Source organism: Ranitomeya variabilis, chromosome 3 (genome assembly GCF_051348905.1).
Source record: "Ranitomeya variabilis isolate aRanVar5 chromosome 3, aRanVar5.hap1, whole genome shotgun sequence".
Classification (NCBI taxonomy): domain Eukaryota; kingdom Metazoa; phylum Chordata; class Amphibia; order Anura; family Dendrobatidae; genus Ranitomeya; species Ranitomeya variabilis.
The window spans coordinates 744,218,159-744,233,689 of NC_135234.1; the positions used below are offsets into that span (position 1 = coordinate 744,218,159).

The following is a 15,531-nucleotide window of genomic DNA, read 5'->3' on the forward strand; positions in this document are numbered from 1 at the left end:
CTTGCTAAAGCTGACAGCTGGGGACTGGTGTTCTCAGGCTGGTAGGGGCCCATTGATATAGGCCCCCCAGCCTAAAAATAGCATCCCACAGCCACCCAGAAAAGGTGCATCTATTAGATGCCCCAATTCTGGCACTTTGCCCTGCTCTTCCCACTTGCCATGTAGTGGTGGCAAGCAGGGTTTATATTTGTGTGGTTGATGTCACCATTCTATTGTCTGGTGACATCAAGCCCACAGATTAGTAATAGAAACGCATCACCTATCCATTACTAATCCTATAGTTATATGGTAAATAAAGACACAGCCAGAATAAAGTATTTTATTAGAAATAAAACAAAAGACACGTTTCCATTTTTATTTAAAAATAACAAACACAGTTATGCTCACCTAATGCCTAATTCCGCTGAATCCCTCGTCTCCTGTAATAAACCAAAAATAAACAATATCCCTCACCTGTCCGTCGTTCTGACAGACACTGTAATCCATGTCTGGGGGATAAATAGTTTTTCAACGTGGATGGTGCCAAGATGCGACCGTCCAGACTGCGAACCACTGGTAACTGAGCTGCTGCGAGAGCAGCATCATTGACCAGCGGTGACGTCATTGAGGTTACCTTTGGTCACCGAGACTGCGTTCCCAGGCAGGCTGAACTACGGTGACCTCAGCACCGTGGGAAAAAGCCAGTCATGAGATCACCGCAGTTCAAGCTCAGTGATTTCACAGCAGATCATGGTGCAGATAAAGACCCCCCACAGTCCCGCCCCGGAGCACGAGAATCTATTTAACTGAAAACTACAACTACAGATTAAACAACAACCGCAAGATGCATTAAATCAACCAACGTATCATGTTAGTCAGTATAACAACGTCAACCTGACACTGTCTGTAGGTTACTCAGTACAATCTTCCTGACCGATTCACTTTATAAGCGATTTTATAAAAGTAGGTCCCGACATGGGAAACATGAATAATAGGGTTGCTTCAGGTTTATTGGGGATTGCTATTGCTGTGACTTAAAAAATCACTTTAAGAACACCCTCCCAGAACGCCACAAGGGCCGGACAAGACCACCAGATGTGGACTAATGTTCCTTCACAATCCTCACAGCGCCAGCGCAAGTTATAGGTACCTGGGAACCATTTGTGCAAAACCGAAGGAACTCGGTACTTGATAGTGCATGTTTTACTTCACCACCCAAATTTAATATTCACATTTACATCAACTTTGATCACCTGTAGTAATGACCCTGCTAAAAGAAAATACAGGTCAAGCTTTTTTGTGTATGTAAAAACCTCATGCAGCCAAGGAGTTATTGACCGCGTCACGGCCGTGTCACAACTTGACCGTGTGGCGTTTCCCTTCTAGTTCTTTTAATACCTTTAAAGAATTTGTCTAAACTTCTTTCTTCAGGAGCGCAAGATTGATAGATTAAACGAGTGACATGGTCTGAACTATGTGCTTCCGATGCTGCTATATGAGGAGGCTTTGCCTCTGCAACATCTAGAAAACACAGAAGGACTGAAAGCGGCCAGGTCTAGCGATTCGGACTGCTTCATAGCTGCGTTTTGAACAGCTTGCAAATGCACACTCATTGCCTAGGAAACAGACCACCCTTGATAGACTACAGAACAGGCTAGTAACCTAAACAATAAGCAGTAAACTATAAAATTAAAATCTTCTTAATTCTCAAGAACTTATGACTATAATTTAGGTATAAATTGCAAATTCACCCATTAAAGAAGCAGAGAAAGTGGTCAGGTCACTGTCCTTCAAGATCAGCACACTCTCCTTCTGTTGCTGTCATCTGTCTTATTGTATTTGGGATTTTTTATCTTCATACATTTAAAATCAAATGATCTCATTGTTAACAGTGTGTTCATCTACAGGATAAGGCATCACTTACTGGGGGCGTACAACCACAAGGACCTTAATGATTCTGAGATTGGGGCTCTGGAATCCGGAATTGGTCTCTGCAGAGTCCCGTATTGAATGCAGCGGAAAGCTACTCTTGGCTTTCTCCAGCAGTCCCATAGACCCAGGAATGTTCTTTGCGGAGCCAGGTTTGAATCTTGGATTTCTCTGACAGTCTCATAAACCGGGAACTGTTCTCTGCAGTCTAATCTTGAATCTTGGCTTTCTTCGACGGTCCAGTAGAGCGGGGACTGATCTTTACAGAGCCACATCTTGAATCTTGGCTTTCTCCAACAGTCCCATAGACCCAGGACTGTTCTCTGCAGAGCCCCGTCTTGAATCTTGGCTTTCTCCGACAATCCCGTAGAGCGGGGACTGTTCTTTGCAGAGCCTCATCTTGAATCTTGGCTTTCTTCAACAATCTCATATACCCAGGATTGTTCTCTGCACAGCCCCATCTTGAATCTTGGCTTTCTCCAACAGTCCTGTAGACCCAGCACTGTGCTCTGCAGAGCCCCATCTTGAATATTGGCTTTCTCCAACAGTCCCATAGACCCGGGACTGTTCTCTGCAGAGCCCCATCTTGAATCTTGGCTTTCTCCAACAGTCCCATAGACCCGGACTGTTCTGTGCAGAGCCCCGTCTTGAATCTTGGCTTTCTCTAACAGTCCCATAGACCCAGGAATGTTCTCTGCAGACGGGGGTCTTGAATCTTGGCTTTCTCCAACAGTCCCATAGACAATTAATGGAGCATAGTTGGAGAATGTGCACCTCCGATCCATTCAAGAAAGGGTTCTGTTGAGACCATTTCTCAGGTTCCATAGCCTTGATCTTGGAACCATGGTGGGTTCCAGTTGGTTTATAGGGGATAACCTAATATTTTGGAAATAACCCTTTAGAATAATCTAATCAGTGTGCCCAATAAGGTCAGCACATTTCTCTCCCAACTGCTGTAATTATTTTCAGGACCTGATTGCCTACAGATTGTTTTTTGACAATCCCTTCCAGACAAAGCCCCTTGTCCTCACTAACTTAGGCACTTTAGTGAACAGGTCAGTGTTTCCCGCACAATCAACCCACTCTTCTCCTGCTGCTGTCCCCCGTGTTTATTGGATAGAATGTGTTTCTTTGTCAATCACTTTAAATCTGGGAATCTTATATCAAACAGGTGCTCGGAAAATGAAATGGTGACTTCCAATTTTGCTCACATACTGGTTTCGGGACATGGCGCTCGTCCAACAGTAAACAATGAAAGAGTTAAAAAGCTGCCCATCTAAGGAAGACAGTAGGATTTCAATCCTTTTACCAATATCTCTGCTTGACTCCAGGCTGTTTCAGTTCACAGGATCAGTATCTCCTCCATAATGAAGGATTGGAGACAGATCTGCAGCTTCTAGTCAGGCTGAGATTTTCTGAGATTCCGGAGCCACCGAGCTGCATCACAACACAGCCTTGTGCTTTCATCAGGATTGCCTCCACTTTTCCTCTGATCTCACAACAGCATAAACCTTCCGCTGTTATTTCGCCAGAAACGTCTATTATTTAACCCATGAAAGATGTATTTATTTCTACGGGTAAACTACAGTCGAAGAAGATATCTATTCTAGTTTGTTACTAATGTATGGGTATGATATATAAAACATAAATATAAAAAGCAATAACATAAAGCGCAATAGATTGTGGCCCGCACAATAAATTACCGTTAATTTCTGAAATCGTAATAACAGATAATATTAGAGAATTGCCTTGATTTAGCTAGTAAAAATTATACTCTCGGGGGTTTTACTGGTTGTCATCCAGCTTTATTGATATTAGTAGTTGAGGTTTTCTGCCTATGGTGGTGAGACTATGGTGCTAATGCTGGTGAGATTATGCTACAAATGCTGGTGAGATTATGCTACAAATGCTGGTGAGACTGGTATGCCAATGCTGATGAGACTATGCTACAAATGCTGATAAGACTATGCTGCCAATGCTGGTGGTGAGACAATGCTGGTGAGACTGGTCTGCCAATGCTGGTGAGACAGATCTGGTAATGCTGGTGAGACAGGTCTGGCAATGCTGGTGAGACTGGTCTGGCAATGCTGGTGAGACTGGTCTGGCAATGCTGGTGAGACTGGTCTGGCAATGCTGGTGAGACAGGTCGTGCAATGCTGGTGAGACTGGTCTGCCAATGCTGGTGAGACAGCTGCCAATTCTGGTGGGACTGATCTGCCAATGCTGGTGAGACAGGTCTGGTAATGTTGGTGAGACAGGTCTGGCAATGCTGGTGAGACTGGTCTGGCAATGCTGGTGAGACTGGTCTGGCAATGCTGGTGAGACTGGTCTGGCAATGCTGGTGAGACAGAGCTGCTAATTCTGGTGAGACTGGTCTGCCAATGCTGGTGAGACAGGTCTGGTAATGCTGGTGAGACAGGTCTGGCAATGCTGGTGAGACTGGTCTGCCAATGCTGCTGAGACTGGTCTGGCAATGCTGGTGAGACTGGTCTGGCAATGCTGGTGAGACTGGTCTGGCAATGCTGGTGAGACAGGGCTGCCAATGCTGGTGAGACAGGGCTGCCAATGCTGGTAAGACTGGTTTGCCAGTTCTGGTGTAACTGGGCTGCCAATGCTGGTAAGACTGATCTGCCAATGATAGTGAGACAGGGCTGCCAATTGTGGTGAGACTGATCTGCCAATGATAGTGAGACAGGGCTGCCAATGCTGGTAAGACTGGTCTGCCAATGCTGGTGAGACTGGTCTGCTGATGCTGGTGAGAATGGTCTGCCGATGCTGGTGAGATAGGGCTGCCAATGCTGGTGAGAATGGTCTGCCGATGCTGGTGAGACAGGGCTGCTAATGCTGGTGAGAATGGTCTGCCGATGCTGGTGAGATAGGGCTGCCGATGCTGGTGAGACTGGTCTGCCGATGCTGGTGAGACAGGGCTGCCGATGCTGGTGAGACAGGGCTGCCGATGCTGGTGAGATTTGTCTGCCGATGCTGGTGAGACAGGGCTGCCAATGCTGGTGAGACAGGTCTGGCAATGCTGGTGAGACAGGTCTGGCAATGCTGGTGAGACTGGTCTGGCAATGCTGGTGAGACTGGTCTGGCAATGCTGGTGAGACTGGTCTGGCAATGCTGGTGAGACAGGTCGTGCAATGCTGGTGAGACTGGTCTGCCAATGCTGGTGAGACACGTCTGGTAATGTTGGTGAGACAGGTCTGGCAATGCTGGTGAGACTGGTCTGGCAATGCTGGTGAGACTGGTCTGGCAATGCTGATAAGACTATGCTGCCAATGCTGGTGGTGAGACAATGCTGGTGAGACTGGTCTGCCAATGCTGGTGAGACAGATCTGGTAATGCTGGTGAGACAGGTCTGGCAATGCTGGTGAGACTGGTCTGGCAATGCTGGTGAGACTGGTCTGGCAATGCTGGTGAGACAGGTCGTGCAATGCTGGTGAGACTGGTCTGCCAATGCTGGTGAGACAGCTGCCAATTCTGGTGGGACTGATCTGCCAATGCTGGTGAGACAGGTCTGGTAATGTTGGTGAGACAGGTCTGGCAATGCTGGTGAGACTGGTCTGGCAATGCTGGTGAGACTGGTCTGGCAATGCTGGTGAGACAGAGCTGCTAATTCTGGTGAGACTGGTCTGCCAATGCTGGTGAGACAGGTCTGGTAATGCTGGTGAGACAGGTCTGGCAATGCTGGTGAGACTGGTCTGCCAATGCTGCTGAGACTGGTCTGGCAATGCTGGTGAGACTGGTCTGGCAATGCTGGTGAGACTGGTCTGGCAATGCTGGTGAGACAGGGCTGCCAATGCTGGTGAGACAGGGCTGCCAATGCTGGTAAGACTGGTTTGCCAGTTCTGGTGAGACTGGGCTGCCAATGCTGGTAAGACTGATCTGCCAATGATAGTGAGACAGGGCTGCCAATTGTGGTGAGACTGATCTGCCAATGATAGTGAGACAGGGCTGCCAATGCTGGTAAGACTGGTCTGCCAATGCTGGTGAGACTGGTCTGCTGATGCTGGTGAGAATGGTCTGCCGATGCTGGTGAGATAGGGCTGCCAATGCTGGTGAGAATGGTCTGCCGATGCTGGTGAGACAGGGCTGCTAATGCTGGTGAGAATGGTCTGCCGATGCTGGTGAGATAGGGCTGCCAATGCTGGTGAGACTGGTCTGCCGATGCTGGTGAGATAGGGCTGCCAATGCTGGTGAGACTGGTCTGCCGATGCTGGTGAGACAGGGCTGCCGATGCTGGTGAGACAGGGCTGCCGATGCTGGTGAGATTTGTCTGCCGATGCTGGTGAGACAGGGCTGCCAATGCTGGTGAGACAGGGCTGCCAATGCTGGTGAGACAGGGCTGCCAATGCTGGTGAGACTGGTCTGCCGATGTTGGTGAGACATGGTAAGCTGGATGCATCAGAAAAGATAGAAGGTATAGATAGAGGACTAGACGGTTAATGTAATTATTATTACTCAGATATACTGTCACTCACATGATTGTGTTTTCTTTTTTATCTTCCTTTGACCTTTTTTTAACGACATAGACCTGATGTTTGACAGGAGCCATATCTCTCCAGCAAGGAGGAAGAGTGTCTGTCAAACACCTTTAGTATTGCTAATCTCTAGGGAAAACAATATAGCTCCATGGGTAATAACTGTTAGAAAGTATGTCTAAAATGTAATGGCCATGTGTTGGAGTAAGGAAGGTGTTAATAGTCTGCCAAATCTCTTAGGGTGTGATGAGAAAACACCGAAACAAAGACTTGTATAGAGGTGTGACTATGCTGTGTGGACACGGAGCGTCTTTACTTATTATGCAGCTATGTATTCTGTTACTAGCTATCATGTAAGAAATGTCTGAATTTATAAACATAATTCATATATTCATGAAGCCTATAAATTAAACGGACACTCAAAAACTTGTCGGAGATTCTAGAAAATCCTAAGCTGTGCATTTCTTATTCTCACTGGCCGTAAATTGAATCCCAGGAACTTCTCTGAGTTAAAGCTGATTATACAGTGTGGTAGTAGCAGAACTCAAAGTTCCTGAACTCCAATGCAAGATCTGTATCAGGGCCTCCATTTATTGGTGACATTTATAATACTAGTGCCCTCCCTTGTGTTAGAGGGATGTAGGGATGGGCATACCACTGGTGCAATCCCAAGAGGTAAAGGGGCCACATCCACCTTCAAAGCAGTAAGCACCTTCTGTCACAGAAACAAAGTGGGGCCCATATACCATTCTTGCACATGGGCCTTCTTCCGTCTATGTCTGCCACTGGAAAGATGTCCACTTAGGCACCAGGGCTGTTACCACTGTACCTCATATAGGTCCATGCTTATCCCTTCAATGACTATTATACACCTTTTTGTAGATTTGCCTATGGTATTAGTTTAAAACTATATTTTATTTTTTTTAAGGGAATTAAGGACATTTCGCTTGACAGATTTATGCACGGTGGAGCCAATGTTACAGGATTCCAATTGGTTGATTTTAATACTCCAATAGTAACAGAATTAATGCAGCGGTGGAAGACGTTGGACCAACGGGAATATCCAGGATCGGAATCTCCACCAAAGGTATTTTTTTTCCTAAATCGATAAAACATGATGCCAATAGGTACGGTCAATTCATGACATAATAGGTTACTCCCACTAGATAAAGGAGATAAATGGAGAGCTTCATGATATACCCCAAAAAGAAAGGGACTATTCCTTATTTTAAGGTAGTAGGTTGTTATGATCCTAGTGGCAAGGATCGCAGGTCGGACTAGCTAAGAAACTGAACAGACTACTAGCTCTGGGGAAGTGGTAACTAGATTGACCGCAACCTGATCCTATCCGCAAACAACTATAGGCAGCCGTGGAACGTTACCTAAAAATCCTAGACGTCTCTTCAAGGCCTGAGATACTGACTATTCCTGGAGGGAAAGAAAGTCCTCTCTTGCCTCAGTGGAATGACCCTAAAGATATAGAATAGCCCCCCACAAATATTAACGGTGAGTTAAGGGGAAAGCACAAACGCAGAGATGAAATCAGATTTAGCAAATGAGGCCCGCTAATACTAGATAGCAGAAAATAGGAAGGGAACTGTGCGGTCAATAAAAAACCCTATTCAAAATATCCACGCAGAGATTGCTCGAGCCCCCGCACCAACTAACGGTGCGGGGGAAGCAACTCTGTACCCCAGAGCTTACCAGCAAAAAGAAATCACATATTAGCAAGCTGGACTAGACTCATCATACACAGAAATCATATTGCAGGCAGATGAGCAAAAAATATTCAAACAGAACTTAGCTTATCCTGAAGAGGCAGAAAAAGAGATAATCAGGAATAATCAGAATAGCACTGAATAAATTGACAGCTGGCAACAAGTGGAAGTGAAGCAGAGCTAAATAGGAGCCTCCCTGGTGAATAACGAGGCAGCTGATCCAGCCAGACCCGCAGGATAATAAACCAAACCACCAGGGGGAGCCAAAAAACCAAAGTCACACAATACCATCTGTGACCACAAGAGGGAGCCTGAAAACGGAGTTCACAACAGTACCCCCCCCCTTGAGGAGGGGTCACTGAACCCTCATCAAAACCCCCAGGGCGATCAGGGTGAGCCACATGGAAGGCACGAACCAAATCGGCCGCATGAACATCAGAGGCGACAACCCAGGAATAATCCTCCTGACCATAGCCTTTCCACTTAACCAAATACTGAAGCCTCCGTCTAGAAATACGAGAATCCAAGATCTCCACCACGTATTCCAATTCTCCCTCAACCAGCACAGGGGCAGGAGGCTCAACCGAAGGAACCACAGGCACCACATACCTCCGCAACAACGACCGATGGAACACATTATGAATAGCAAACGATGCCGGGAGGTCCAAACGAAATGACACAGGGTTAAGGACTTCCAAAATCTTATAAGGACCGATAAACCGAGACTTAAACTTAGGAGAGGAGACCTTCATAGGAACAAAGCGAGAAGACAACCACACCAAATCCCCAACGCGAAGTCGGGGACCCACACAGTGACGGCGGTTGGCAAAGCGCTGAGCCTTCTCTTGTGACAGCTTCAAATTGTCCACCACATGATTCCAAATCTGATGCAACCTATCCACCACAACATCCACTCCAGGACAGTCAGAAGGCTCCACCTGACCCGAGGAAAAACGAGGATGAAACCCTGAATTACAAAAAAAAGGCGAAACCAAAGTAGCAGAACTAGCCCGATTATTAAGGGCAAACTCGGCCAATGGCAAAAAAGTCACCCAGTCGTCCTGATCAGCAGAAACAAAACATCTTAAATAGGTTTCCAAAGTCTGATTAGTGCGCTCGGTTTGGCCATTCGTCTGAGGATGGAAGGCCGACGAAAAAGACAAATTAATGCCCATCTTAGCACAAAAGGTCCGCCAAAATCTAGACACAAACTGGGATCCTTTGTCGGAAACAATATTTTCAGGGATCCCGTGCAAACGAACCACATTTTGAAAAAACAGAGGAACCAACTCGGAGGAGGAAGGCAACTTAGGCAAGGGCACCAAATGGACCATTTTAGAAAAACGATCACTCACCACCCAAATGACCGACATTCTCTGAGAGACAGGGAGATCTGAAATAAAATCCATGGAAATGTGCATCCAAGGCCTCTTCGGGACAGGCAAAGGCAACAACAAGCCACTGGCACGAGAACAGCAAGGCTTAGCCCGAGCACAAATTCCACAAGACTGCACAAAGAAACGCACATTCCGCGACAAGGAAGGCCACCAGAAGGACCTAGCCACCAAATCTCTGGTACCAAAAATCCCAGGATGGCCTGCCAACACCGAAGAATGAACCTCGGAAATAACTCTGCTGGTCCATCTATCCGGGACAAACAGTCTCTCCGGTGGACAACGGTCAGGTCTATCCGCCTGAAACTCCTGCAGCACTCATCGCAAATCTGGGGAGATGGCAAACAAAATCACCCCTTCTCTGAGGATACCAGCTGGCTCTGAATCACTAGGAGAGTCAGGCACAAAACTCCTAGAAAGAGCATCAGCCTTCACATTCTTCGAACCAGGCAGGTATGAGACCACAAAATCAAAACGAGCGAAAAACAACGACCAACGAGCCTGTCTAGGATTCAGCCGCTTGGCCGACTCGAGATAAATCAAATTCTTGTGATCAGTCAAGACCACCACACGATGCTTAGCTCCCTCGAGCCAATGTCGCCACTCCTCAAATGCCCACTTCATAGCCAACAACTCCCGATTACCAACATCATAATTCCGCTCGGCAGGCGAAAACTTTCTTGAAAAGAAAGCACATGGCTTCATCACAGAGCCATCAGAGCTTCTCTGCGACAAAACAGCCCCCGCTCCAATCTCAGAAGCATCAACCTCGACCTGGAAAGGAAGGGAGACGTCTGGCTGACATAAGACCGGAACCGAAGAAAACCGGCTCTTCAGCTCCCGAAAGGCCTCCACAGCCGCAGGAGACCAATTAGTAACATCAGAACCCTTCTTGGTCAAATCCGTCAATGGCTTAACAACACCAGAAAAATTAGCGATGAAGCGACGGTAAAAATTAGCAAAACCCAAGAACTTCTGAAGACTCTTAACAGATGTAGGCTGAGTCCAGTCATGAATAGCCTGAACCTTGACTGGGTCCATCTCAATAGCAGAAGGAGAAAAAATGAAACCCAAAAAAGAGACCTTCTGGACTCAAAAAAGACATTTTGAGCCCTTCACAAATAAAGCATTGGCACGCAGGACCTGAAACACCATCCTGACCTGCTTAACATGGGACTTCCAATCATCCGAAAAAACCAGAATATCATCCAGATACACAATCATAAATTTATCCAGATATTCGCGGAAGATGTCGTGCATAAAGGACTGAAAGACAGAAGGAGCGTTAGAAAGTCCAAAAGGCATCACCAAGTACTCAAAATGGCCTTCGGGCGTATTAAATGCAGTTTTCCATTCATCACCCTGCTTAATACGCACAAGGTTATAAGCACCACGAAGATCTATCTTGGTGAACCAACTAGACCCCCTAATGCGAGCAAACAGATCAGATAACAATGGCAAAGGATACTGAAATTTGACCGTGATTTTGTTTAGAAGGCGATAAACAATACAAGGTCTCAAGGAACCATCCTTCTTAGCCACAAAAAAGAACCCCGCACCAAGAGGGGAGGAGGAGGGGCGAATAAGTCCTTTCTCCAAAGACTCCTTTATATAACTCCGCATAGCAGCATGCTCCGGCACTGACAAATTGAAAAGTCGTCCCTTAGGAAACTTACTACCAGGAATCAAATTTATAGCACAATCACAATCCCTATGAGGAGGTAGAGAACTGAGTTTGGGCTCATCAAATACATCCTGGTAATCTGACAAAAACGCAGGGACCTCAGAAGGAGTGGATGAAGCAATTGACACCACCGGAGCGTCGCCATGAATTCCCTGACAACCCCAACTTGACACAGACATTGCTTTCCAATCCAGGACTGGATTATGAGTCTGCAACCATGGCAGGCCCAACACGACAACATCATGCAAATTATGCAATACAAGAAAGCGAATCACCTCCTGATGAACAGGAGTCATGCACATGGTCACTTGTGTCCAGTACTGAGGTTTATTCGTAGCCAATGGTGTAGCATCAATTCCCCTTAGTGGAATAGGGAATTTTAAAGGCTCCAAAACAAAACCACAGCGCCTGGCAAATGACAAATCCATCAGACTCAGGGCAGCACCTGAATCCACAAAAGCCATAACCGGGTAAGATGACAGGGAACAAATCAGGGTAACAGACAAAATAAACTTAGGCTGTAAAGTACCGATGGTGACAGATTTATCAATCTTTTTTGTGCGCTTAGAGCATGCTGAGATAACATGAGCTGAGTCACCACAGTAAAAGCACAACCCATTTTGCCGTCTATAATTTTGCCGTTCACTTCTGGTCAGAATTCTATCACATTGCATAGACTCAGGTGTCTGTTCAGAAGACACCGCCAAATGGTGCGCAGGTTTGCGCTCCCGCAAACGCCGATCAATCTGATTGGCCAGAGTCATTGACTCATTCAGACCTGCAGGCGTAGGGAACCCCACCATGACATTCTTAATGGCTTCAGAAAGACCTTTTCTGAAATTTGCAGCCAGGGCACACTCATTCCATTGAGTAAGCACCGACCATTTCCGAAATTTCTGGCAGTACACCTCTGCATCATCTTGCCCCTGAGAGAGGGCCAACAACGCTTTTTCAGCCTGGTTCTCAAGATTAGGTTCCTCATAGAGCAATCCAAGGGCCAGAAAAAACGCATCCACACTGAGCAATGCAGTATCCCCTGGAGCCAATGCAAAAGCCCAATCTTGAGGATCGCCACGCAAGAAAGAAATAATAATCTTAACTTGCTGAACAGAATCCCCAGAGGAACGAGGTTTCAAAGAAAGAAACAACTTGCAATTGTTCTTAAAATTCAGGAACCTAGATCTATCTCCAGAAAACAACTCCGGAATAGGTATTCTAGGCTCTGACATAGGACTGTGCACAGCAAAATCCTGAATACTTTGTACCCTTGCAGCAAGATGATCTACACTGGAGGCTAAACTCTGGATATCCATATCAGCAGCTGAACTCAGAGCCACACCAAGATTAAGAGGAGGAGAGAAGCTAGACACACAGCAGCTAGACACACGGCAGCAAAAAAAAAAAAAAAAAAAGAAAAAAAAAAATATCTCCAAGCTTCTTTTCTCTTGCTTCTGCCATGCAATTAACACTTTACCGGGCCGGCTGTACTGTTATGATCCTAGTGGCAAGGATCGCAGGTCGGACTAGCTAAGTTACTGAACAGACTACTAGCTCTGGGGAAGTGGTAACTAGATTGACCGCAACCTGATCCTATCCGCAAACAACTATAGGCAGCCGTGGAACGTTACCTAAAAATCCTAGACGTCTCTTCACGGCATGAGAAACTGACTATTCCTGGAGGGAAAGAAAGTCCTCTCTTGCCTCAGTGGAATGACCCCAAAGATATAGAATAGCCCCCCACAAATATTAACGGTGAGTTAAGGGGAAAGCACAAACGCAGAGATGAAATCAGATTTAGCAAATGAGGCCCGCTAATACTTGATAGCAAAAAATAGGAAGGGAACTGTGCGGTCAATAAAAAACCCTATTCAAAATATCCACGCAGAGATTGCTCGAGCCCCCGCACCAACTAACGGTGCGGGGGAAGCAACTCCGTACCCCAGAGCTTACCAGCAAAAAGAAATCACATGTTAGCAAGCTGGACTAGACTCATCATACACAGAAATCATATTGCAGGCAGATGAGCAAAAAATATTCAAACAGAACTTAGCTTATCCTGAAGAGGCAGAAAACGAGATAATCAGGAGTAATCAGAATAGCACTGAATACATTGACAGCCGGCAACAAGTGGAAGTGAAGCAGAGCTAAATAGGAGCCTCCCTGGTGAATAACGAGGCAGCTGATCCAGCCAGACCCACAGGATAATAAACCAAACCACCAGGGGGAGCCAAAAAACCAAAGTCACACAATACCATCTGTGACCACAAGAGGGAGCCTGAAAACGGAGTTCACAACAGTAGGTAGAGCCATCAAGACCATTTCTTCTTAACTTTGTGGCCAATAGGATTTAAGAACAATTGGCTAAGTGCGTCCTTGTGCCGTCGTTTCTGACTCCTGTGGCCAGATCTTTGGCACATCTGGAAAGTAGGTTAGAACGATAATCTGTGGAGGTATCAAAGTGGTAGAGCAGAAGTTGCCCCCTTTGCCCTCCATATTATGCGGCCATAACCATACTATGTGAAATAAAGTGTGTTACGGTATATGAACGTATTAGGCCTCTTTCACACTTCCGTCTTTTTGAAGACTTTGCAATGCATCGTTCTGTGCAAAAAACGCATCCTGCAAAGTTGCCCGCAGGATGCGTTTTTTTGCACATAGACTTGTATTACCGACACATCGCGACGTATGGACACACGTTCCATACGTCGTGCACTGGATGCGTCGGTAATTGGCAGACTGTCGTCACAAAAAAAGTTCAATGTAACTTTTTTTGTGCGACTGGTCCGCCATTTTCGACCGCACATGCGCAGCCGAAGCTCCGCCCCCTCCTCCCCGGACTGCAGAACGGGCAGCGGATGAGTCCATCCGCTGCCCACGTCGTGCAGAGAATTCACAATGTTCATCGGTACGTCAGCCCAACGCATTGCGACGGGCACGTACCGATGGAAATGTGAAAGAAGCCTTAAAGAAGCACTACCATCACATCTTTCTTAATATATTGCAGTCATCTTATTATATAGCACTGTGTACTTACAATTGCTCATTTTGCCTTTCTACCCAGATAATTATTCTCTTTTCCATTAGGTCTATGACTTCACGTGATTAATAACTGACTAGCTGAATCCTTCTAAGCTCTATGTAGAAAAAGGAGGTCAATTTTCCCTGCACAACTTATCAGTCACTGCAAAAGTCCCTGGCAGGGTCCAGACTTGAGCAGCTGGGTCAGAAGTTGAAAAGGGGAATGATTATTGCAGGGATAAGAGACTTCCTGTTTCTGCATAGAGCAGAGAAAAGATAAGAATTATCTGGGTAGAAAGACAAAATGAGCAATTGTAAGTACACAGTGCTATATAATATGATGACTGCAATATATTAAGAGGAGAAAAACTTTGATGGGATTGCTTTCTAAATATACAGTATGAACCAGCACTTTTACTCAGTTCATACAGCTGCAAGAAAAATGTTGGTAATGGCAAACCGCACAAATTAAAAATATATAAAAATCAGTAAACATGTATTAATGCACCCATGTGTATCTTCTGCAGCGAACCACTTAAAAACTAAATAGAAAAACACCCAAATAAAGTTTTTTTTAACTTAAAAGCATAAAAAAACTGCAATCATAAATCACCAATCGCTATAAATTTTTATAGCCTCTGTACCTAGCTGCCTTTACATGTGGATGCGGTGTGTTACTGATAATGAAGTGGAGCCTCAAATCTACTTTCTTTTCTGAGTTTACTAAAGGCTGTAGTATGATAGCTTAATAGTTTCCTCCCATGAAAAGCTAAGACCCCGATTCATCATTGTCTTTGCGCCTGTTTTGTGTCTTTTGCCTTTTTTTATTTGCACCCAATTCATGACTGTATTTGCGCCTTCTTTTAAGTCTATTTTATTTGTGCGCGACCTTTTGGTTTTTTTTGTTTTTCACTTTGTGAGTCTAGATGTTCTAGCCCGATTCATCAATTGCGATTTTGTAAGAAGTCAAAAAATTTAACACAACATCGATCCGGTCCTCTTTCCCTTGGGAATATTCTTGAAGATGCCAAAATTTGGTTGTAATTTTTACGACTTTTGGTGCCAATGAGTGACATTTCACACTCAAAGTCTCAAAAACTAGTTCAAGACAGGAAGAAAGCCCATTTTTTGTTTACTTTGTGACGAATTCATGAATTACGCACACTATTTTCATGAATTTGGCTCCAAAAGAGGCTATTAAGGCCACAAAACAAAAAAAAGAAAATGACTAAAAAATAGGTCAGATGATGAATCCCGCCAGTAGCGTCTCGTTAGTGTTCAAAGTAAGCACATTCAGCACTGCACATTGAAGTCACCTGCTCCTACAG

The 15,531-nt window shown here is 45.5% G+C and overlaps 1 protein-coding gene and 1 long non-coding RNA gene across 9 annotated transcripts in view; one reads left to right on the forward strand and one right to left on the reverse strand.

Moving 5' to 3' along the window:
- The window catches only part of GRIA4 (glutamate ionotropic receptor AMPA type subunit 4), a 446,709-nt gene that overhangs the window by 287,015 nt on the left and 144,163 nt on the right, over positions 1–15,531 (forward strand). For all 8 annotated transcript variants that reach the window (XR_013224091.1, XM_077298517.1, XM_077298518.1 and 5 more), the window contains exon 6: positions 7,318–7,476. Coding sequence is in view for 7 of the 8 variants with exons in the window: in XM_077298517.1 (XP_077154632.1) it covers positions 7,318–7,476 (159 nt within the window). In the remaining variant the exon portion in view is untranslated. The remainder of the gene's footprint in view (positions 1–7,317; positions 7,477–15,531) is intronic.
- The window catches only part of LOC143817266 (uncharacterized), a 51,173-nt gene that overhangs the window by 23,363 nt on the left and 12,279 nt on the right, over positions 1–15,531 (reverse strand). The window lies entirely within an intron of this gene.